The following is a 24,313-nucleotide window of genomic DNA, read 5'->3' as shown; positions in this document are numbered from 1 at the left end:
CGTCTCATTGCGACACGCCTCCGTTCATGACATCCATTCCACTTTTTGCAGTCAGGGAATCACTTGTGGAGACATTGCAGCAGACAACATTAAAGCACAGATTGATCGGAACAAAAATCTCTACAGTTTGATCAGAAATTTACGATTCATGAATTACGTGTGGATCGGATCGGCCCCATCGCTACACAGCACGATTAAGCATCAGTGTTTTTTTTTTGTTAGGACAATAAAAGTATTTCTCTGCCTGTGTCCTCACCTCAGAATTGGGAGTACAGGAGCGACGAATGAAGCGCGCCTCGTTGCCGAAGCTGCGGGCGTCCACGCACATCTCCACCCCATCAAATTTGGAATAAAATAATACAAACGGGTATGGCCTGGAAGGGGGAAAAACAAGATGTTAAAAAAACACTACAGTGCACTTTTTCTCGCCCTCGCAGACATCTGGTATTATCCGTCTTGGTCGATCCAGTCACATGCCAGAAATACAGGTCTCAACGCTCCCCCCATCCATCCACAAACACCACATTCCTGAGCATGCATGAACGCAATCCATCCTCAGGAACAAATCATTGATTTATTTGTAGCCTCCAACAACAAAAATTATTAGCAATGATAGCAACATGTAGACGTTGAATCACACACTGACTGACATCAGACACGTGTTCAATCCATTAAAAACATAATCCTGATACGATCTCATGTGGTTGAGTACAGTAGCATTTAGCAACCGTTTAAATCCACAGCGCACAAACCAAAATAAGTGAAATCTCTTAAAACGCACTGACCTCTTGAAGAAGTAACCATTGGCCTCGAATTGCTGTCGAAGCATGAACTTCCCCCGGTACTCGATGATGAGGGAGTCGGGGGCCAAGTCTCGCACTGCTTTGAGGATCTTCTTGTTCTTCTGTACTTGACTCTGCAACAGGGAGTTAAAGCCAGATATTAGCACAAACTCTGTGTCTCACATCCATTAAATGACTCAAGAGTTAGCTTTTTGCAGACTGGCAGATCACTACAGACTTTATGATGGTGCATATTTACCTCCACGGGTGGTTTAAAAGAGGCAGGATGTGTGTTGTACGCCAGGCTTTTGCCGTCGCCTTGCTCCTTAACGCGCAACAGGACCTGGACGTCTTCGCTGTACTGATTGCTGCTGGCCTCCTCGTACCGCTCCATCCACGTCTTGATCTTGTTCTCCCACAGAGACGGGTGCTCTGTTGGCTCCTGCTCTGGAGCTGCACCCTGAAAGTAACCATCGATGGGGGGGGGGGTTAATTTTTCAAGTCTATCTTTGTTTTCTGCTATTTTACAGACAGTTGTGAGGGTTTACCTTTACTCTCGAGGACTTTCTCGATCCCTCGCGAAAGGCCTGTTGAAAAACAGCCTTAGATAAGCATTGAAATGTTCATTATAAGTATGCAACACATGCTTTTATTTACAAGATTGTACTGTGTGGCGGTAATGACTCAATACGGACCTTCTTAGCTCGTGCAGAAGAAGCCGGAGGCTCCTTATCGCCGCTCTTTTTACGTTTTTTATCAGCCTGTTTATGGCCGAGGCGCCCAGTCGTCAGGGTGATGGTGGTGGGCGTGTGTTGGAAGGTGGAGTACAGCTCTAGCGGCACCTCATCTCCACTCTCTGTAGCACTCGTGTCCCCATCTGAGAAAGCAAGACAACGGATGGTTTAAAATTATTAACCAAATTCACACAATGGAAAGGTTTTCGTTGAAAACAGAAGCTTCAAACCTGATTTGAGACCTGATTTGATCTGATGGATACTATTTAATTTTTTCACTCACTACTGTTACTATCATTACTAGTCACCTCTTTAAGAAAATGGTTATACGTATAAGAAGGGTGTGTTTAAGGAAAATATCTTCAAAGATGAATGAATGTGTGACATTGCTTTGTTTGTTCAGTTTATTATTTAATGTAAAAGCTCTAGAAAGAGACATTTTTTTATTTAGATGAAGGAATGCAAATGTATAAAGATATGTCTCTTAAAAAGCTACAAAAGCAAGACCAACTGAAGTAAAATACTGTAGGATACAACACATTACAGCATAGACGAGAATAAAGATGCTTCACAACTTGTCCACCAGGTGTCAGCGTGTCCCAGTCTCATGCTGTACAAAATATGGATAAGCCTGCAGGGGGGAGGAGGCCGTACACTAACACGGCCTACAACCTGCATTGTTCACCAACAAGCAGGTCATTTACTGCAGCAAACAGAACTGAAAGATCTACGAGAATCACCGCTTTCACCTTTCTGGACGTACTGTTCAAATCCAGGTCTCTGTATCTGGCAGCTTACATGATAACTGAACACAGCTTATGTCAAGATCAGTGTGTTTACAATGTCTTTAAAAAGGGTAAACAAAACCATGGAGGATCTAAAAGTAGTCGCTCTTACCAGACAAACATTCGCGTTTCCTGGTCTGGAGAAGGATGGCCCTCTCCTTGTCCAACTGTCTTGGTTGGCAGCTTTCACACAGATAGGTCTCAGGAATGTTCTGCCTGTCGATGCCCATGCAGTCTATATGTTGCCAGGCACTGAGAAAACGAGGGGGGGGAAAAAGTTTTCACGTGAACTTTTAAGTTGCCGTCTTGCCGTGCGGTTAAAAGTAAAAGAACAGAGGTCTGACTCATCCCACTCATTAAAGTCACACAAAGGCACAGGTAGCAAACGGTGAAGCTAGTGAAGGCGTGCGACTCCTCGCATGAGTCAGGGCTCTGCTTTCCTTTACCTGCACTTGTCACAGCAGATCATGTAGCCGTCATCGTGGGTGAATCCACAGATGCAGCGGGTGATGTCGGCTCCGTAGCTGCCATCCTCCGACGTGCTGAGCGTGGTGCCCCTGGAAGCGTCGTCCTGTCCCCCTGGTACAAACAACCCTCCCTCGACTTGCCGTATCAACATGGAGGGAGGAGGGGATGCCGGCGGCGTAGGTGGGGGCCGCGCCCCATAATTATGGTCCTGGAGGAAGACACAAGGTGGCCAACGCTTAATTATCAGCGGTTTGTTCACATTTGAACAGCACAGGTGCAACGATTAACTGACAATTAATCCCACTACTGCGGTTGGCTTGATACCATTTTTGACTATAGCGACCTCCAGTATCTACCAATACTGATGGTGACTCTAAAGACATTATTCTCCAGTTGTGTACTGTGTTATTTACTATCTGTGAACAGTGGAGAATGTAATGCATGGGATTTTTGGATTGTATCTGATTTTAAAAGTTTCATCTTTCCGATATCTGATCAGTATCGTATCGGCTTTCAATATAGTATGAGACGTTTTTTTAAAAATCTTTTTTATAGTTTTATTGTATGACCTGTTTATTTGCGTTGTTATACATTTCCTAAAGTATTTTTATTGTTTTATTGTATGTTTTATTCTTTGTTCTTAGGTCCATCAGGTCACACGTTCGTATGCTTTATTTGTTTTTATTCATTTATCTCTGATGTACAGCACTTTGTTCCAGCTGTTTTTAAAGTGCTTTATAAATAAAGTTGGATTGAATTCCTTTGCTCCTCAATGTAGGAACAAATAAATAACTTTGGTTTGTCGCCAAAAAACAAGGATTTGAGGACGCTGTGTTTTCCAAAGGTCTTCATGACAAACTTTCCTGCATTTTATAGACAAAGGATTTTGAAAATAATAATTTGTTAGAATACACATATACAACAAAGTTCCATTTTTTATATTCTAATTACGGGATATAACGTATAAAAAGGAACTTCATTTCCTCCAGCTTTCGTCAGTGTAACTAACAAAGCACGTTTTATTTGACTATTGATTTGAATTAGTTGCTGGGTGATGACGATTCAACATCAATTCATAGTAGTAAGTCAATGTTTTGCATCAGATTTGTGAAATATTGACCCTTTTAACAAATAACACAGATTTAGTGACTGAACATCTTGAATCATCTGATTATTGCATCATAGAAAACATTTTTATAGTATAATATAAGGGGAAAACAGAATGAAGCCATAAACTGTTCTGCTTTAACATCGAGCTAAAGGATTAATCAATTACAAACGTAGTTGGTGATTAATGTAGCTATACGAGTGTCTTAATTCGCATCCGCAACAGGTCAGTGTTATCTGAACCTAAAAGGGAGTCGGTCATGGCACGTTCAATGATTAACAGACAGAGAGGGATTAAGGTGAGTGGGTTATTTGTAAAGAGAGAGAGAAGAAACTGTGTGTGTGTGTGTGTGTGTGTACACTCACAGCATAAGGCAGGCCAATGTAACTGTGGGAATGGTGAGAACTGCTGCTGTAGATCTGGTGTGGGTAGCTGGACTTTTCCACGACCACAGGACCGGCCTCCACGGATTCTGGTCTGCTGGGCGGCAACACAAACAAAAGAACACACGTTACCGTTTACTGCAAAAACTTCAAAAACAACACGGTTTACACTGGGATTGTCTGCGTCAAGAGGGCCCTCTTAAGGGACTGGGAAACCGGTGACACACACGTGTTGTGACCCGAAGGGTTCATTGCTACGGCGATGACAGTGACATTGTCGGGATTCAGGGGCTGTAGGTCGCTGACAAAGTCAATAAAACGTCAGCCTGTCAAACTCGAGCCTGAGATAACAGACAAATCTCAAAATAACCTATGTGGAAAATGAGTTATTTCACCCCTGGGCCCCGACTCGACATGACAGGCGATTATCAGAAACATGTGTTCCCGCCCGTTCTCGAACAAAACAACAAACAAAGTCACTTCTGAGCTTATTCACAAACCAGTAAATCCACTTTAGATCGCAGTGCAGCTGCAGAGAGAGAGAGAGAGAGAGCCTGTTTGGCCATTTGAGACCAACCCACCTTTATTATGACACGATTAATCTATTCCTCAGTTGCTTAGGGAGGCTCAAGAGGAAGAGGGAAGTGGAACTGGCAAAAAAAAACGAATAGCAAGAGACAAAATAATCAACAGGGAAAAAAGGGGAAGAGGTGAAAACTTAAGAAGAGACTGAGCAATATTAGATAAGCAAGATAAACTCAGAGATATGAGAGAAAGAGCGGGAGAGCTGAAAGTAAAATGCTTAAATGGAAGTCAGACATCCATGTGTTCATGTTTAAATCATGCAAAAACATCACTTTGACCCTCTCCTTTTTTTAAAAAGTCCCGTCTACAAAACTGATCCAAGGTCAGGACATTATGCTTTAACTTTATACGACAGCTCATGAATGTGTTTCCTTCAACAAACTCACTTAAGTAAACTTTCTGTGCGCAAAGATTGGGAGCGTGCAGCATGTTTGACAGCTTAACAGCGTAACCGACACGTTTCTGAAACCCTCACTCCAGACAAAAGCAGTGGAAAGACGATCTAGACGACAACCAAGTTGAGTATTTTTGACCCTTAAAAGTTTTAAAACTCAAGAACCGTATCCCTTAAGCTCTCCTCACAAAAAAAAACTCACCTCCTTTCTTAGTAAAGCCTGAAGGTAAAGTGGTGACACGCTGCCTTGTTCCCCAGCCCTTTTGCTCGTGCTGCATGCCGTAAGAGCACAATGCAAACACTTCCTGTATGTATCACCACTCAAAGTGAAAACGTAAGTGCATGCATGAAGACAGGGGGCGGACCCAAGGGAAGGTGTGAGGGTTTGAATGTGTGTGCGTGTGTGTACACATAACAGATTATGTGTCACCAACACAAATTGGATTAAACATTTAAGCTCAAACACACACTTAATAAATCATTAATCAGACTAAATTTTACACTTAATTATACAGGAGGTTTTTTTTTTTTGGAATCGCTCTTCCTCAGTTGTACTAAAAACACAAAAGGTAATGCAACAAATATGCGAGCCAGTCTGTTCAGTGGGGAAGTAGGCGAGCACGTTTGAATGTATCCACGTATGAATGCATTACTGAAGAGTTGATGTCATTCACATTTCCACTCCCGTGAAGTGGAAAGGAGGGGCGACGGTGTGAAAAGAGTACACATCGCATCAATGGGGCGGGAGGGGCTGTCGCCCTGCATTCAGTCACGATCATGTCCTGCATCACGCGAACGAAAGCGGTAAATGTTGTGATTTGGGTGACGAAATGGCAGCGAGCAGCGCTATGTGCCATTTATGGCCAATAAATGTCAGGTATTTAACGGTGGCAGGAACAGACGTCATTTGAAATGCAAACACCTGCTGAGGGTGGGCAAAGAGGCAGAGTGGACGAGTGTGTGGGGTATGGAGAGATCAACAGCAGGGGAGGGAAAAAGAGCAGCACTGAACAGCCAGAGGCGACGCCTTCAACCCCCCCCCCCGAAAGAGCTCTCACCCCGCTGCCATGGCAACACTACGTGTTCTGCCGACGTGCGCGTGCACGCCGCCCGAGCTTTTGTGTGTGCGCGTGTCGCCGGGGACACGCACACTACATTAGCCAACAGCTGGTCACGCTGCTGCAGACTTCAGGGGGATGTGGAAAGGACATGATGCTGTTTCTCTGGTGAGTAGCCAGCCCCGCTGCTCCACACTTGGCTGGTGCACTTGACACACAATACTAGCCGTGTGTGAGTGCGTGCATGTGTGTGTCCGGCTACGGTCTGTCCATCCGGTCCTTGTGGGACCTGCGCAGCAGTAGGTGGAAGCCCCTTTCAAGCTCGTTATCTGCTTTTGTATAAAGTCTGCAGCAGGCGACGGGGACGCAGGCCGAGGACGGACAAAGAATGAACGACAGAGTCAAGGCAAAGGTTTACTCCGACCCCCTGTAGCAGGGCTCCGAGAGGAGGAGGAGTGGGTGGGGGGGTGCAGTGGGGCTCTTTAAGACGCCATATCTATGAGAGGGCCACCTGTCACTCAGGCTGGTGACCATAGCAACAAGCCCTGCGCAGTGCAGAGGGGAGAGAGGGGGGACAAGGAGGTGCAGATACCATGGCAACACAAGCTGTCAGGGCAACAGCGCCGATGAAGGCAGAGGGGAGGGCTCTCCCTGTGTTAAAGAGACAGGAGCCCCTCCGCGAGCTGATGACGTACTACTCTTTAGTCATATGACAAGAACCGCCTGCTTCATTTATTTGACCAGATGAAGAAGGAAAAAAAAAAGAAGCAGCCATGGCAAGGATGTCCTTGAAAAGACTACAGGAAACAGACAGGAGGGGCAACAGGAGGCTTGTTGCCATGGTTCCATGCACCATTTCTGCTCCACTGACTGAATGCAGTGTACACATGTGCAAACATCAAGTGGGATCATTAGGGAAGAGGGTGGGGGGGGCGAGGAAAAATCATGTGTGCTTCTGTATGCTTGGGCACACAGCCAGTCCTTTTTTTTTTTTTTACAAGCAAATGTAGTTAATCGTTGAACAGTGATTTTGCAGTAGCTGAGTGCAAGTATAAATGAACGGCAAGAACGGAATTGTCCATTACGGCAGACACTGGAGGGGTCCAGCAAATGGACTCGCATTCCCTTCCCATTACCGGTAACTTTGTAAATGTGGTTACAGGAGATCTGAATCGAGCCATGAAGACACGGTGACTGTGAGTTGAATCAGTCATTGGAGAGGGCCAGTTGAAGCATATACAAAGGAGAGCAGGGGGCTAATGAGTGGTAAGTGGATGTGATCGGGTGAGAGATGAGAAGAGGGGGTAAGGATGGTGAGAACAAAAGGTTAAAAAATGGTCAGTGTGTTGGGTGTTACTCACTCTGAGCCTGCCGCCATGTCCAGGTATGAGGTGTCTGCTGTGTCCACCCCCACTGGGATGACTATGCTCATGACGTTCTCTGCTGATCAGTTCTTGTCCTACTGAGTCCAGAGAATGGGAGTCCAAAACACTGAGGCATGCCAGCCACAGCAGACATTGCAGACATCTAAGTGCATCCACAAGGCCTGAAAGAAAACAAAGAAAATCAGTACATGTGTGGCAAACACTGCAACCAAACAATGCGTTTCTTTCATTTCAACAAAATCTAACCTATTAAACCTGAAAGTCATTGTGAAAACGGGGGTTTTTCCGGTAAATGTAATGATTCACACTTTCATACCACAACGGTGTTCAACAGGGAAAGTGCTTCACAGGAATTCCCCCCCATAACCTGTGACACAGTTAGGGTCTGAAAAAGGAGACTGTCAGTTGAAACCAGAGCTGCTACTGCGCTAAAGAGACCTCTACTCGGTATCTGCTCTGTGAGGAAGCTCCCACCACTAAGGGGAGCAAGAGAACACACACAGCAGCTCCGCCGCCATGAAAGGAGGCAGGAAAACACACACAGAACAAAACACAGAGGCCATTTTTCCCCCCTTTTAAATGACTGCTCCATTCTAAGCACTCACACACACACACACACACACACACACACACACACACGCTCATCCTGGCAAAAGATACACAAACCCCCCGCCCTCCAAAAAAATGTTAACGGCGCAGGTGCTCGCCCACATGTTTTCTTGACAGGAAGCTCGTGTTTTTGTGTCACTGCTACTGTTGGAAAAAAGCCGTCATGGCTTCAAATGACTGCTTACATTAGGCAAAAAAAAAAAAAAAAAAAAATCACATTTATATGAATATTAAGCCGCTCGTTTGTGTCTGATGTGAATCCAGACGAGAGCATATGTCAGCGAGGCAGATACAGAAGAGAGCTCTGTTGATAAGCGGGATTAGTGGGAGGGACAGATGCCCGAGACAAAATAGGCTTGAGGTCACACCTCCGCTGCTGCTTGTGCGCACGGGGGCCCGAACAAAAGCTCAGGGTGTAGATGGGAGATGGGTTTACAGGGAGAGGGGAAGCATAATTCACATACTTGGTACAAGCATCGACACCACATTTCACCAAAAACCTGTCTCTGCATTCCTGTGACGGTGAGGCATGTATTGTCCCTGTCCCCCCCGGGGGGGGAGGAAAAAAATAAAACGGTATTTTACTGCCAGCTGTGAAACTTGACCGCACCGTTTCGGTCAAGGAAACTCTCACGGTAACAACAAGCAACAGAAACGGAGTAATTTCATTGACTCGATCGCCTAAATGCAGTGTTTTGAGCCAGCAGGGCTGCTGAGAAGCTCTCAGATATGACAGCTGTCAGCTCCAGGCCTAATTAATAGAAAGAAGAAGACCCCGGTGAGTTTGAGTGTCGGCCAAGGCCACTGACGGGGATCACTTTTACGACTTCTCGTCTGATTCAGCGCAAACTGGTTTAATCAGCGTGGTGTTTTATGGCGGTGGCTGAGAACGTCCACTTTCAACGGGGATAAGGCGGCTTGCCAAAAACAGTGGAATGACAAACTCCCCCCCCCCTCCCTCCTTTGCCTTTGTGTTGTCTTAGAGGCCCGGTATGTTTGAGCGCTGATAAATAGCTTCCCTGCAAAGCAGCCTGTCCGTTCAATTGGGTTTGTGTCCACTTCAGTCGTAGTCTGTGTGAGAGGGAATCCTGGTCCCTCTGCGAAGGAATACACACAAGCACAGACTCATGTTCATGCACAAATAACACACTGATAACCCCACCCCCCCCCCCCCGGCCTCGTCCTCTCAGACACATGCTTTCAAGCCAGACAGAGTCAAACCCGACAAAAGGCGAAGGGAAGAAAGAAAAACATGGAACAGTACAGCAGCATTCCTGACTAAATCTGAGCTCTGCCTCTGCCGGCTCCTCCCACTTCCTCCAGAGGAGCTGTCCATCACCGTGGAGAAATGAAGCCAAAGAAAAGGAGAATAATAAAAAAAAAAAACATCACTCCCCCCTCCACTCCCCTCCCTTTCCTGTGCCCATTCACCCCGCCCAGCCGGATTTCTCTCCCTCCTCCTCTGTGCACTTCCTAAATAAACCTGAGACAGTAATGCAGAGCGGAGGGGAAGGGGAGTGTCGCAGACACCGTTCCTAATTACAAGGAGGCTTCGGACGACCATTTAAAGCCACCTTCGGCCGAATCCTCCGCTCTTATGGAAACACGTGAGCGAGGGGTGGTGGGGGGGGGGGGGGGAGAAAAAAAAATGGGGCGGGTGAGTGCAATCGGGGCTAAGACATAGGAAGGCATGCGGCGAAAGTGGAGAATGGTAAAAAAAAAAAAAAAAAAATGAGCCACAGGAGGGAAGTGGTTAAGGTGTTTACGGTACGCGTCTCCTCGGCTGAAACTGTTCACCTTTCATGTGCGCACAGAGCAAATTTCCTCACGCTGCCGGGAGCTTTAGAAATGATCCTCGGCCCCTCCATTTCAGAGGGCAGCAGGGTGGGGGAGGTGTACATGAGGTCTGTCTGACAGTGACGCTACACAGCCTGGGCCTGGGTGGACGCTCGCCTCTGCCTCCTTCCCTCCCTCGGCGAGGGGACACAGTCACGTCATTGTGTTGGGAATAACTGTCCTTTAAAAGACAGAACCGCACTGAAGTATGCGAGGGGGGGAAAATCCATACCATCGCTCTCGAAAAACCATACAGACAACAGCTTTCCTTTCTCCTCAGTCTGTTACCGCTAACGAGAGCGTTCTTTTTTTTTTTTCCTCGATAAGGAGGAGTGAAAGAAAGCAAAAGAAGGAGGGACCACAGCTGTGTATCCCACCAGCTCTCTCTGTGACTTCATGCCGTCCTCACCGCTGCCTGCAGTGACTCAGCTGATAAACAAACGGATCAAACTAACTCATACAAGTGCAGTCGTACACACAGGAAGCACAAACCCATATGGAATGTGGGGTCTGGCCCCCACTCTCTCTTTCACGGTGCCCACAGTGGGACACGCCGCATCTGCACACCGTCCTTCATTAAATCAGCGTGCCCACAAGCGCTGAAGGTGAAGTCATACACTGATACAGCGCGGGGACGTTAACGTCAACACAAGCAACTTTTTGTGGTGCCATCACGGAAACGCGTTGTTGCCTCACGATGCCATAAAGGCCAGACTATTTTAACTAACAACTAGTAAACAAAGGATTAAAACAGAGTCAAATCTCATTTGTCTTCAAGGTTATGCGTTGAGTTTATTTGCCCTTATATCGTCCAACAATGTCCTCAGTGCTCGGTTCAAACAGCAAAACAACAGAGCGGGTTGAAGTCGGTATAGGAACAGGAACGCTGTCTGGCAGAAAACCAGGGGCAGCCCTCCTGCAGCCTGACTAATGTCTGTTCAGGGAGAACCCCCTGGGGTATCATCTCTCCATCTCCTACTCACTCCTGCTTAAAGACTACCACAGGCCGGCTTACATGTTCAAGGGTGAGTTCCTCTCAACATAAATTAAAACAGAAACACAGTTAAACGCACCAGAGCAACCTCCTCCGTCCATGTTAGACTACGCTTGTTGAGAGTCGATATCATTTCTCCCTGTGGTGTTTACAGAGTGACGAGCAGGGACGTATGCAGCTTGCAGCAAATCGCAGCATCCGAGGAAGGCAACGTGCAGCTAACCACTATGTTAGAGATGCACGAGTCTGTGAGCGGAGCTGAAACCGATTTTTCTGACAGATACTGCAAATGAGATTTGATTTGCCGTAAAATGTTGTTGCGCCAAAGGTCCAGGTCAATATTTACAGTGAAACTGTATTATGATCCACTCAAGGTATTTACTGTTTCCAACATGTATATATAATGCACAGTCCCATTTGCATAGAACACAGAACAATCAAAAATAAGAGAATTGATTTGCAGCATTTGCAGTTTAGCAACTGCGTTGTCAAAAATGTTGATTAGAAAACAATAAATTGTTCGGCTCATCCGAGAGTGAACAAAGAAAAAAAAAAAGAGGGGATGCTACTCAGCATCCACACAGCAAGACAGTAAGAGCTATTACAGTGGTTGTGAGATGATCAATTTCCCGCCGAGACCGCAGTACCATTACATCACCGACATCGATGTTACACCCCCCCTTTTTATTTGGCCGACCCTGCCTTGTGCTGCTGCTGCTGCTGCCACTGAACGGGACTAATATTAGGGCTGCGAAAAGGGAAGGATACGAGCCTTAGCAGCCTCGGTTCGAACTCCACCTGTCAGTGAAGCGAGTTTAAAGAAGGATCCGTTACGGCTCAGCCGGCGGCACAAAAAGCGGTCACCTGAGCCGCGGCTTCTCGAGCCCAGCTGGGATACCATGTGACCGCTGGGGCCCCAGAGCCAGGCAGCTTTGTCTCCGCGTCTCTCAGGGTCTGGGTACCACACAAGTGAGATCACCCCCCCACCCCTCGAGCCTGTGTACATCTACAGAGACTCTCGCTTCACCTACACAGAGATGCTTCTGTTTCGGGGATGAGAGTTTATTATCTGGGGACAGAGGAAGAGAGAAAACACAAACAAATAAAAAAGAAAACAAGGTGAGCCTTAATGAAGTATAAGAAGGGTGTTCCAGATACAGCGGCTGAATCCGTAGCCTTCATCTGCCCCCTTTCATATATTAATAGGCCATTTTGCACCATGTGCCTTTGCTCGACTACATTATCGCCTTGTTCGCTTTCTGCTGGGAACACTGACAAAATGAGTGGTTTGTGTTCAGCGTCAGTGTCTTTTTGATCACGTTGCTAGATTCAAAAGATGACATTACATCACCCACAATCAAAGCGAGACTCAGTCGAGGCTTTATTTTAATCTCCGTTATTTTATTTTCACATTCTTCTTCATTCTTTTATTTCGCTTGCTTTTGACCGGTGTTTTCTTCTCCTTTTGATTTAAGTCGATTTGACAAGTAGCATTGTGGTTTTGTGCTTTTTGCCAGTGGGATATTGTTGTTGTTTTTGCTTTGTCTGTCAAAGCACCTTGTAAGTCAAAGCACCTTGTAAACGTGTGTTTTTTAAAACGTGCTATATACATTTAAATACAGTTATTATTACCATACATAGATCCGAGAGTGACTCTGGAGGTTAGGTGTGTGTGAGGAAAGGTGTGTCATCCGACACGGTCATGTCTCCTGGCTGCCTAGCAGAGTGTGCGGTCCCTGTGGCAGAGGGGGGAGTGGCAGCTCATCCACCGTCACTCCATCTCTGTGTTAACACAGCAAGCAAACACGCTGCTGCACAACGCAACCAGGCACACATGCAGGCAGTCAAGTATTTACCATCGTCAGCTCTATCATCATGTAGACAGATGAAAAAAAAAGACTGAGGTATGAGGCCTTTGCTCTGTTACCAGGCTGGGGATTTTGTCTTTCATGTAGCGGAGGCTGATTACGCACAGTAGGGCCCTTTTATTCATATACTAGTGCACAAAGCCTCCTCATATGATGAGACCTTTTCTCATTATATGAAAAAGATTGAAATATGTTACAAAGACTCCTTAATAGAGGCACTTAGGTGCGTTTGTGATATAAATAATGATTCACCGCCTATGAGTTTCATACATCTGTTCATCAAATCTTCTCCACTACTTCTCACCCAGTTGGCTTCAACGCGGAGAAAGGGGGGAGAAAACAATTCTTGTCAATAGTCACGTACATGCACTTGTGGTTAACAAAGTGCCAAAGTTTTCCCCCGCGGGGGTGATGTAAAGGAAAGTACAGTTGTACCTCACCACCACAGCACTTTGTAAAAAAGCTTGTGGGTTTTTTTTCTCAACTCCATCCTGAAAACTACTTTTGATTTGGGCCTCTCTAACATAAATACATCAACAAAACGGACCGAGACGTTGCTGGCACGGCACCGTTAACCGAGAAAACTTGTTTGCGTTCAAACTCCGTGCAAATGCTGGGTTTCCTCTTATGTGGTTTATGTCGAAAGTGAGGTAGAGGAAATATAAAGCTGGTGTTTGTGTTAAAACACAGTAATCGCACATTGTTATATGAAATTCAAATGTCTCACTGTTATCCATAACTACTCCTATACACAACACACCCATCCCCCCCCAAGCTTTTTCATAAAACACAAAGCATTTCTAATGTACTAGAGGAGATTAATAAACCTAAAAACATATCAAAACAATGTCTGTGATCCCAGCTTATTAAATGTGAATGTATTACAGATTATTTGTTCCTCTATGACAGTGAACTCAATATCTGTGTGGAGAACACAACATGAGAGGACGTTGTCGTGTTGCTGATGAATGTTTCATCATTTCATGAGACTGAGAAAATAACAAAAATAATCAACTGACAGAACACACATGACACAATAGTGTCGTCTAAATAAAGAGGATTCCAGGCAGGGGATAAGTGACTGAGGAGCAAGTCAGATTTATTGGTTAACCACCCTGAAACCTACAACATGGAGCCAAAATGAGTACAATCAAGCCGCTTAATATACACTGCAGGTAGATGTAGTGTATTTTCCCTCTTTAAAAATCAATCCCTGTGCATTATCATCACAACGTAAGACAAGCAAAGGCATAGGTCGTGACGCACGTTACCAGGACTTCTATGTTATGTATTTTTGGAACAGGCACAAGAGCACCAGGGTCTCATTGTGACGCGTCAGAAAGCGCATTGTTTTACCGTTATAAGTATGAACAGTTTGATGCTATTGTTTTTGTCGAACCACAACTAACATAACAAACAAACAAAAAATCCATCCATGTGTTGTGCAGTTGCTTCCCAGCGAGTTTGTCGGCGCTGCAGTCAGTCCTGCCGATAGGGGTGTGGAGGGTACAGCGTTGCTATTATGTTACCACAACTCCAGCCCTGGTGCTGTCGCCATTTTCATAGCGCTTTTCTCAGGACGGCGAGACAACCGTGTGTAACCAGGGAAGCCTCGCCACGGGAAGAAAAGCCCCGAGATTGCATTCAATCGCCTCTATCACACAGTCTACCTTAAGTATAACTCTGTCGGTGCAGTCTGTGTTGTTACCATTGCGATTGTTTACCGAATTCGTCGAAAGCAGAGCCAATGCTAATCGGCTAGCACCAATGGCCTCCGTGAAACGTAGCAGGCTACATGTTTGAAAGGAGACGTACTCGGGAGTGAAGTGAACAAAACCGAAGCGTAGATTGTGATTTAAATCGATCTTCAGTGGACAGCGAATGCAGCATTAGGGGGATATTCTAGTTTTCTGACACGATTAAATGCCAAAAAATAATAATAATCGTGGACGGTGGAAAAACATGGAAGCGTTAACAAGCGGAAGCTAGCAGCATAATGCGTAGAGGGGCTGGGGTTAGCAGAATAGGCTAGCACAGACACGAAAGTGGATTAATACAATACTCGACACAGACAGGAAATCAGCGACAACACCAGCGTCGAGCGATAACTCCTCGGGGAGAAAACGTCGCCGATTGCACACTCATACGGTAACGCGTTTGAGGTCAAGCAAAGAACAAACAAGCTGCGACAATTGCGTTCGCCACAGCTAGTTGTGCCCATTGAGATAAAAATTGTATGACTGGCTACGAGATGCCCGGACGGAACATCCCCTCCCCCACGCTTGCAGTATTTGAACCCAATACTCCCCGCATCTAAATTCAGTGATCGCGAAATTTACATTTTTAAGTCCCAAATTTGAACAACAAAAAAAACGACAGGCGTCACTATCTCGCGTGACATTTGTTCTATTTTTGCTTCAACTTGTCACAGATGCAATTCTATAAACGCTCAGCCGCCTATGAGATTACTGCGCAATGCAAGCAGGCATTTAAGTTATTTTAACAGCTGGTCTTGCTTTGGGTCGACTTGGGCACCGAGTTATCGCCTTCACTTATCTGTGTTAGTGCACGGAAAAGCTCATTGTTCTGGGGGTTTTTGAAAAGTGGCATTGTATAGATTTAGCTGAACGGAAATAATGCCCCGATGCACTGGGGTAAGCAGGATGGGAGGCACCACGACAGATTCAAGTTTGGAACGAATGCTACATTTTCGTTGTTTCGCTCCGAGTAATAAACGTGTTTGACACCGTAGTCAGGAAATAAGGTTATACGAAGGAAGAAAAAAAAAACTGGCGCAAATGCCAACGGCTGCAGGAACAGTGACCTGAGCTAACGCACAGTAAATGAAGTAGCTGGGAATAAAAAGCGGGGAGCGTGACTTTAAGAGGCAAAACTATTTACATTATAACAGATGAAACCGTGCGCAACATTGCCCGCAGTGTCACTGTGTCAAACTTAACATCACGCGAGTCCCCCACTGTCTCTATTTATATTCACCCGACGTACAAAAAAAATACAAATATGTCGTATTTTTGAGGACACATTTGCTGCTGGTAATGTTGTTGACTGGCTCTGCTCTGACGAAAACGCTACGTTGGGCTGTGGGGTTTAATTGCAGCGTTTTCCTTGACATAACCGCTAACGTCAATTTGTATTCAGCGTTTATGGTGTTTACACTACATTGGCGCATAGAACACGAACACATTTTTAATTACATTTGAGCTTAAACGCTGAGTGACGTATCGTCGCTACAACGAAAACTCAAGAGCCCCTGTTCTGTGTCAAGCTAATTTGAGCTAAGTAGCATGCGCTACCTAGCAAGTGGTCTCTTGGCTCTCCAACTTGACACTTGTATTGGAGGCGTACGTCATCTAGTTAGCGGTTTTTGAATTTCGATTAAGGCCGATATGAAGGCTAAGCATCCACGAGACCCAAACTCACAACGTTTAGCTTGTAGGATAAACTCAGCTGATACTACAGCTACGTTAGCCAGCATCAGCATGATGTGCCTAGCCAAGCTAACCAAAGCCAACAATAGCCTTCCAGGTCGGATTTGTACTCTGTCCACAATTAACTCCAAATGCACCTTCACTTACCGTTTTATGTCCACTCTCGAGGATCTCAGTAGCGAAAAGGGGGACCTGGGTAAGACCCCCGTCGCTTTCCACACAGCTTCCACAACCAAAACAATACTTGTGTCCACACTGCGGATCCCTAGCAAAGCTTTAAAATGTTTGTATATCAACGAGTCCTCTACAGAGTCCTTTCCTCTGAAAAATCCTTTGCCTCTTGTTGTACACGGGAGCCCGGATTTGGACTAAAAAATCAACAAGAAACCGTTAAAACTGAGCCTTAGTGAACGGCGACTTTTAGAAATTAGATCCCCTCAGACCAGTCTCTTTTCCCTTTGCAAAAATGGCGGCCCTGCTAGGACTGCCGAGACTCCGCCTCCCCCACGAGCCCCCCTCCCTCCCTCCCCTTTACTAAACCCGAGCCCCGCCTCCACACACTGCGGGGCTACACTCCCGATTTCACAGGGGCGCCGTGACCGCGCATTCACGCGCGTACGCGACAGCGAGTCCTCTCTAAAGTCGCTGCTATTTCTGTCGGCGACGGGACTGGATTAAACGTGTGCGAGAGGGGTGGAAAATGGCCGTGAAAATGAATTATTAATGGAAGAAATAATACAATACAACGATGTATTTACGTGAAATATGTCTGTTTAAATGTGTGACGTCATAATACACTCACCAGCCACTTTATTAGGTACCCAGGACACATTCAAAATGACTTCAATCTACCCCCCATTCTGATACTCAGAATGAACTTCAGCAGGTCATTGTCACCATTTCTTCACCATGTGGTTGGACAGGTGTACCTAATAAAATGGCCAGTGAGTGCACAGCTGCTTTAAAAGCTGAGTTTTGTGTCTCCGCGTTGCGTTGCGCTGTTTACGCTAACGGCCGCGCTATCTTGGCGATGATCTTCCGAAAATGAAGTCAGCTGCAGGGACGTTTTCATCAGGCGGTTTTGTTTAAACAAAACGGTCATTTCCTCTTCTGTTTCCACTTCTTCCTCTCGGGGTGAAAGGGAGCGAGATACGATCTCATTTTCAGAATTGAGCAACATTGATTACAGTGCGCTGCACAGTGCCAGGTTGAAGTGACTCTTATCTGATTTTCAACATTGGTGATGACTCTGATCAGTTTGTTTTTGCAGGGGGCTGTGTGGACACAATTTTCACAAGGTCCCAGATCAGATATATATCTGATTTAAGGCCATGTGATACGAGTAAGAATGCTAATAGCGCTCCTGTGGATGTCGTCACTAAGATAACGTTCTATCCAGAGAGGTGGATCGCTGCTCTGAAACATGCTCACGGCGAGCAGAATATCGATGGGAACCCACAAGCAACCGATTGAACTCTTGGCAAATCCTGGACTCAGACTAGATTTACATTACACTGCCCGTTGCTAATGCTAACTCTATGCAAACACGACGCGTTGCTCTTCAAGTGACAACAAGGCTATCTTTAGGCCAGTAGACTTCAGAGTTGTCTCAAAGCCAGATTGTGTACATTTGTTTCCCTCAGGGCGCTTGTAAATGTTCAGTTGTATATATGTTAAGCTACCAAGATGGAGGCCTCCCTCTCTTCTTCTGCAAAGATTTCTAGCGGCGGACTGTAGCATCACATCGTATGCACCAGCCATATACGCAACAACGTTAGACTAGCTTTACATGAACCCATGTGATGTCATGAATGTTTTGAAGTCAGATCCATGTTCCTGATCCATGATCCTGGTGCTTCACAGTGCCACCTAGCCACCTGGCATGCATACTACACCAAATTTCACACACTTTAGCGTCACCGTGTGCATGCAGATTTCCACACAAAGGCGCTCGTCTAAACGCGAAATAAACACTGGGAATGCGACGCCACTTTTGCGGTTTGTGTTCAGATCGTTGTTGCGTAAAGCTAGCCTTAGCCGCGTGTGAAATTGCAGCGTTGTATGGACTCCTCTTCGCTTTTTCAGTGAAGAAATTGTCGTTGCATTTACACCTCCGACCACCTCCCAAAGTGGTTTGGCAGCTCAGATAACAATCTGTCCTCAATGTGTCCCGGGTGTATTTACACCTGTACTTACATGTGGTCAGGCACTATCCGATTACACTCCCATCGCAGAAAACCGCATCTTAATGCTAGGTGTAAAGGGGGCCACCTGTGTTGTTTTGCTAATCTGAACCATCAAATATATCTTTATTTAATCTAGTGCTGTGCACGATGTGTTTCCATGACGACTGACCAGAAAAAGACGTGCCTGACATCATGTTTACGTGACTCCCGATTGTTAAAATTAGTCTCTAAAGTAGTGCTAAACTATAAAAACAGAGGCACACATACGCAGTACAAAGGTACGCTGGTTATTTGTAGCGCTGCTCTTTTCGTTTGATAAACAGACTGTTCCAGTTCCACTGTAGGCGCGATAACGGCGCTAATGCAGCTAACGAAGCTAAATGGTAATCAATGCCTGGACTGCGGTGTCGCGGCACGTAAACATGACGTGTCATGCGTTTTGCACAGCACTACTTTAATCCACTGTACGAGATTGACATAGGAGGAGCTAATGATGCCCAATCACCCTGAAAACCCTGATGGTTTGATCCAGAAATCCTTTATTTTACCACCGGCAGCGTGAAAATAAACACCTAAATCTGCTACCCAACACAGTGGGAGGCAGCCAAACGGTTACATAAGCCCTTACACAACAGCAGCAGTATAGAGAACTGATGTTAGCAGGGGGATAGCCTGTGGAACACTGACGAAGACCATTAAATCACGCACATAGAAAACAGACCATACAGGGAAACATTCTGACTGTGGCGCTGAAAGTAAACACGTGGAATTGGAGCCGCAGCGTACGGGAACAGAAAAATACACAACATAAAAAGTTAAATTAAGTACTCTTGCTTAATGGATGGACTCATTTTTTAAATATTTAATTAACCTTTCATGATTAGTTATATTATTATATTGTAGTGGTGGTAGAAATCCCTTTGACATCATATGAAGAAGGGATGTTCTCATCGTTTCCATCATTTGACCCCCCCGTCCCCCCCCTCCCTGAACCGCAACCCCCGGCGCATGCGCAGTTTGCGCATTGCCGCGGTAGCGCTGTAACTGCCTCGCGCACGGGCACGACGACACCGAGCTGGTGCGAAATAAACTTGAGGGAGGACGGAGTCTAAAAACTCACCCGCTTCATATTTACTCATGTTCTGCGGGATTTAAGAGCTTCACACGGCAACTGTCGGGTGTTTTTTTTCCCCCGAGGGGGATTGTGGGGAATTTATTCACGACCTTTGTTCCTAATCAGGTTATCGGTTTTTTTTTTTATAGAAGATTCGGTCGCGTCTTGTAAAGAATGTAGTGCATACTCGTCGGTGCGTATCCGTGTGTCCAAAACCCAGTTGGTTGAATCGGTCATTTTTGGGAAATGGTTGCTTCGTGATGACATCATGCAGCTGGTATTTGTGGGCGGGCTCTGAGCTGCGAGGGGAGAGGGGCGCAACCGGAGAGCAACTGCCATCAGGCGCCATTAGGCACCAAGCGGCACCAGCGTGTATTTCAGAATGACGACATATAATCTTCCCGAAGATTAAAGTACGGATTAAGTCGAGATGTGAGTCTTTTGGCTGTTTAGTGTGAAGCGGAAAAACGGGACTACCGGCGTCGAACGGTGACTTTGCTTCGTCGAAACAAACACTCGTTGTTGTCGACCGGGAACAAGATGGCGCCGGGGATTTTTTTCTCTCTCCTCCTCCCTTCTTCTTCTGCTGCTGCTGGTCGTGCACAGGTCGCGCACTCATGGGCGGCGGCGCCGTGCGCGCTCCCGACACCACTGTGTTGTTATTATGATAGTTTCCTGTTTTTCTATTAAATTCGCAGCGAACAGAGAAGGTGGCTGACGCAAAGGGCTTTTATATTCCTCTGTGGGGTTTTTGTTGTTGTTGTTGCCACAACTAAACCACAGTTTGAGCATGGAAATGTGAACATGTGTGTTAAAGTGTACACTTTGCATTTGAACATGTGACAGTCTGGTGTTGTTCTTCAGTTACACAAGCACTTCATTTCCATCCGCCTCACTTAACATATAAACTCTGAAGAGGAGAAACGCCAAATGTCCAACAAAACAAAACAGAACCTCATCCACTGCACTCCTTCACACTCTGTTTTTGGGTCCATCTAGTGGACAAAAGTGGGATCTATTTTTTTTGTTTCTGAACTAAAAACGTGTCTAAACATAATCACACCCTAATTACTTAGACAATAATGAGCATTTTAAGAATGATCATTTCAGTCCAACACATTTACCTAAAATGTAGTGTGACTTGAACTCTGCATTTGCAGTTAAATCAAATGATTAGTGTATTATATTTCCAAAAAAACCTGGATATGATGATGTTCTCAAATGTCTTATTTTGTCCACAAACGACTGATTAAAATCAAAATAGTTGATGATTAATCGATTACTAAAATCGATTCATTGAGTAATTGTTGCAGGCCTAATTTCCAATTATTTGGTTTATACAACTATGACCTGACACACTTATTATCATTGCCTCCAAATAACAATGACAAAAGAAAACATAGAATCTAATATTACCGAGTACTTTCTATGATTATTTCAGGAACTGATATTGTAACTCACAACAATTATTTCCTCATAAATAAATAATAATATAATATAAATTAGAGAATAAGTATGGAAGAGGATTATGGCCAAAAAGACAAAAAAGGGCACGAATTCTGAGATTAAAGCCAGAATTTTGACTTCTTTGAGTTCTTCTGTCTTTATTATTATTATTGTTGTTTCGAAAAAAAAAAATCACATATGGCCCTAATCCTCTTCCGTATATCAATGATGAGTCATCATATTTCGTCATATAGAATATAATCTACAGTTCTTTGAGGTGAAACTTGAATTAAACACAATTAATTTTAAAGAGAGGAAACACATTCCAGTGGGCGCTGCGTGCCATCAACGTCTGTTTCTTTCAGCCAATCAGCGCACAGAACCAACATACGTCGCGACCCCCTGTCCAATCACAGGCGAAGTTGTTGGGACTGCTGTATGTGTGTGTTGACGGTGTGGAGAAGGTGACTCCTGGACCAGCGGACAGGTTTCCTCGCTAAAAAACGAGACATTTAAGCCGAAAAGGGAGTGGATTTGACGGCGTGAGCGACAATGTCGTCTTTCGGGAGAACGATGGGGTTGTTCAGGACCGGCGCTTTGCTGCTTAGACGAGGACCGCGAAGAATAACGAGCAGAAAGTAAGAGTCCCGTCCATTAGCTCTCCGTTAGCATGTTAGCTGCAGCAACGACTTGCTAACATGTCCAACAATTTACTATAAAAACTACTATAAACCGTCTAAAACGTCAAGTTTCACATAAAATACCTACACGTTTGGCATTAGACGATATAACAATGAATAGTCACAATTACCCGAACTAATGTAGGTTTAATTCACAATTTTGTTTTAGAGATATGCGACTAACGATTCTTTTCCAAACCGATTAAATGATGTCAACAATTTTGGCGATTTATCGAGTACTTGTCTGGTACAGAAAATGTTGAAACTGTTCCCAAACCTTATGATGATGGTGTTCTCAAACGTCTCATTTGTCCAGAAAACGTAATCGTATTATGTTTTAATGATTTGTTTTGGAGCTATGAAACCAGGAAATATTATAACACCAAAATCGAATATAATCTTCATTACCTGTCACGATTATCCTGACCTAAGTTATTGCATCTCATGATATTATTGTAATTGCCAAACTGTTAACATGCTAATGTCAATTGGCAAAAGCGTTCATTTTAAATAAGATAATAATAATAAGGTCCAGCATTGACTGTGGAGATGCAGTCTCCCCCTTGTGGCACTTTAAAATAACCCACAAAGACATCATTTGCCCAGTCAGGACTATTCTCTTCTTGGAAATTAATTGTTCTGCTATGTGAAATAATATAGTACAACATTGTTAATTGAATGTCATTTTAACGTTTCAGTGGCAGCGGCGGCACACACATCGAGCCACAGTACAGACAGTATCCTCACCTGACCAAGAACCAGGTATTTCAGTCGGAGCTCCTCAGCGGAGCCATGTGGTTTTGGATCCTCTGGCACTGTTGGCATGATCCTGACGCAGTCCTGGTGAGTAAACCTATGATGTTAGCTTAACCATAGATATATAATTGTGTGGCGTAAAGTGTAGTGTGTGATATTAAGGTTCTTACCTCTTGCGTAGGGTCACTTCCCCTGGCCTGATGCTTCTCAATGGACGGACGAGGAGCTTGGAATTCCACCAGATGATGAGGAATAAGGTGATTTCTTCAGTTTCCTTTGGCATAGGGGGGGGGGGGGGGGTTGGACACACTGCTGTAGAAACATGGCAGCCTCTGTAAATCAAGACCCTTACCTCGAATACTAATTCTAATTTTCCAGTCAGACTATTCGGACACATTAAATGTTGTTTTAAAGGATCGACATCATTCAAACACAATGGAATATTTGCTGTTTTTGTTGCCCACTAATGCCAGATTTCTCGTTTCTGTCTTTAATAGATCAGAAGGGATTCACGCCGCTGTACACGTCTCCAGGTTGTTCTGAAAGCCGCTGTTGTACATAGACTAATAAAATTATCTTTAAATTAAAAAAAAAAAAGCTGTCGTCTCTCGCTGTCCAAAGCACACGCACCTGACAAAAAAAGGTTATTTCATTTAATTTTATTTACACGCAATTTTTTTTTTTTGAAATGCAGAAACAAAATGCAACGCATCAACAGTGTCACAGTTAGCCAGTGTTTGAATATTAAATCATAAGCCATTTAAATCTTGGGGGGGGAAACATTTCAAAAACACATTAACACAAATTTATAAAAAGGCAAAAAAAAAAAAGTGGGGGGGGACAGATTGTGTGAACGGTGGATTTTACAGCTTATAACAAACCCTGCCTGCGGGCCAGCTTGTGTTTGTGTGGTTTTTAATGACTTGACATGCAAAAGAGTTCAAAGAAGTGTAGTGTAAGGAGGGGAAAAACAAGAGAATCCACTAAATTACCTTGAATTTGCAGGTCATGCTTCACTAAGTCGACCTGAGCTTAAAGCTTCTTGGCAACACCGTTGTCGTTCATGAGTGGGATTTTTTTCTTAACAAGGAGCTGCACGATTAAACTACAGTTCAGCTGTACATCGAGACTTTTAAGTTTGTCCTAAAAAGGGTCAAGTAAGAATTAGCGCCACTGCCATCTAGTGGTAACACTACAGATTGAAACAAATGGGAGTTTTAAAAAATCCCAAGTTGCACAGGTCTCCAGTCCACCGTGGGACAAAGCTGGAGAACCTGAAGAGAACAATCACCCTCAGTTGAACTGGGACAACAAGCGACAGATCGATCCGTCGGCGAAGACTTCCCACAACATCGTGCAGCCGTAACTTAAACATGAACACACGTTGATAACACTGAGCTGAGTAAGCAGTGGAAGGACAAAGCTAAACTAAAAAAAAAAAACACAGCTCGTCTTTACAACTTGAAAACCACAACCGTGAAATCGTCTTTTTTTGTTTGTTTTGAAGCAAACGAAGACAAAAAAAAAAACAAGCAAACCTCAGCGACTCCAAACGAGGAGGTGAAGCTTTTCAAGTCTGCCGAGGGTGTTGGAGAACGTCCGGTCTACATCCATGATGTGGCTGGTGGTTAATCGAAGAAAACTTATGTCCATGGCATCATCATTCCCTGAGAGTGAAGAACTGCACACACAC

General features: G+C 44.8%; 2 protein-coding genes across 5 annotated transcripts in view; one reads left to right on the top strand and one right to left on the bottom strand.

The window, feature by feature from the left end:
- The window catches only part of kmt2e (lysine (K)-specific methyltransferase 2E), a 28,220-nt gene extending 11,390 nt beyond the window's left edge, over positions 1-16,830 (bottom strand). For 2 of the 4 annotated variants that reach the window (XM_083907342.1, XM_083907344.1), the window contains exons 1-10: positions 16,586-16,830; positions 7,659-7,843; positions 4,243-4,357; positions 2,748-2,977; positions 2,414-2,553; positions 1,478-1,659; positions 1,331-1,369; positions 1,042-1,242; positions 786-916; positions 257-374 (exon numbers count right to left, since the gene is read on the bottom strand). In XM_083907342.1, the coding sequence (XP_083763468.1) occupies positions 257-374; positions 786-916; positions 1,042-1,242; positions 1,331-1,369; positions 1,478-1,659; positions 2,414-2,553; positions 2,748-2,977; positions 4,243-4,357; positions 7,659-7,729 (1,227 nt within the window). In that variant the 5' untranslated portion in view covers positions 7,730-7,843; positions 16,586-16,830. The remainder of the gene's footprint in view (positions 1-256; positions 375-785; positions 917-1,041; positions 1,243-1,330; positions 1,370-1,477; positions 1,660-2,413; positions 2,554-2,747; positions 2,978-4,242; positions 4,358-7,658; positions 7,844-16,585) is intronic. The other 2 variants (XM_083907343.1, XM_083907345.1) reach the window with 1 other exon arrangement.
- A 4,791-nt stretch (positions 16,831-21,621) lies between these two features.
- On the top strand, positions 21,622-23,211 carry ndufb2 (NADH:ubiquinone oxidoreductase subunit B2). The gene is made up of 4 exons (XM_083906607.1): positions 21,622-21,822; positions 22,563-22,707; positions 22,802-22,877; positions 23,118-23,211. Exons 1-3 carry the CDS (start codon positions 21,737-21,739, stop codon positions 22,874-22,876), a joined length of 306 nt encoding a protein of 101 aa, XP_083762733.1. The 5' UTR covers positions 21,622-21,736; the 3' UTR covers position 22,877; positions 23,118-23,211.
- The last annotated feature ends 1,102 nt before the right edge of the window (positions 23,212-24,313 follow it).

The sequence above is a fragment of the Microchirus variegatus genome, assembly GCF_963457635.1.
Source record: "Microchirus variegatus genome assembly, chromosome: 20".
NCBI lineage: Eukaryota > Metazoa > Chordata > Actinopteri > Pleuronectiformes > Soleidae > Microchirus > Microchirus variegatus.
The sequence above is the reverse complement of the archived record's forward strand: the minus strand, read 5'-3'. Positions and strand labels throughout refer to the sequence as shown.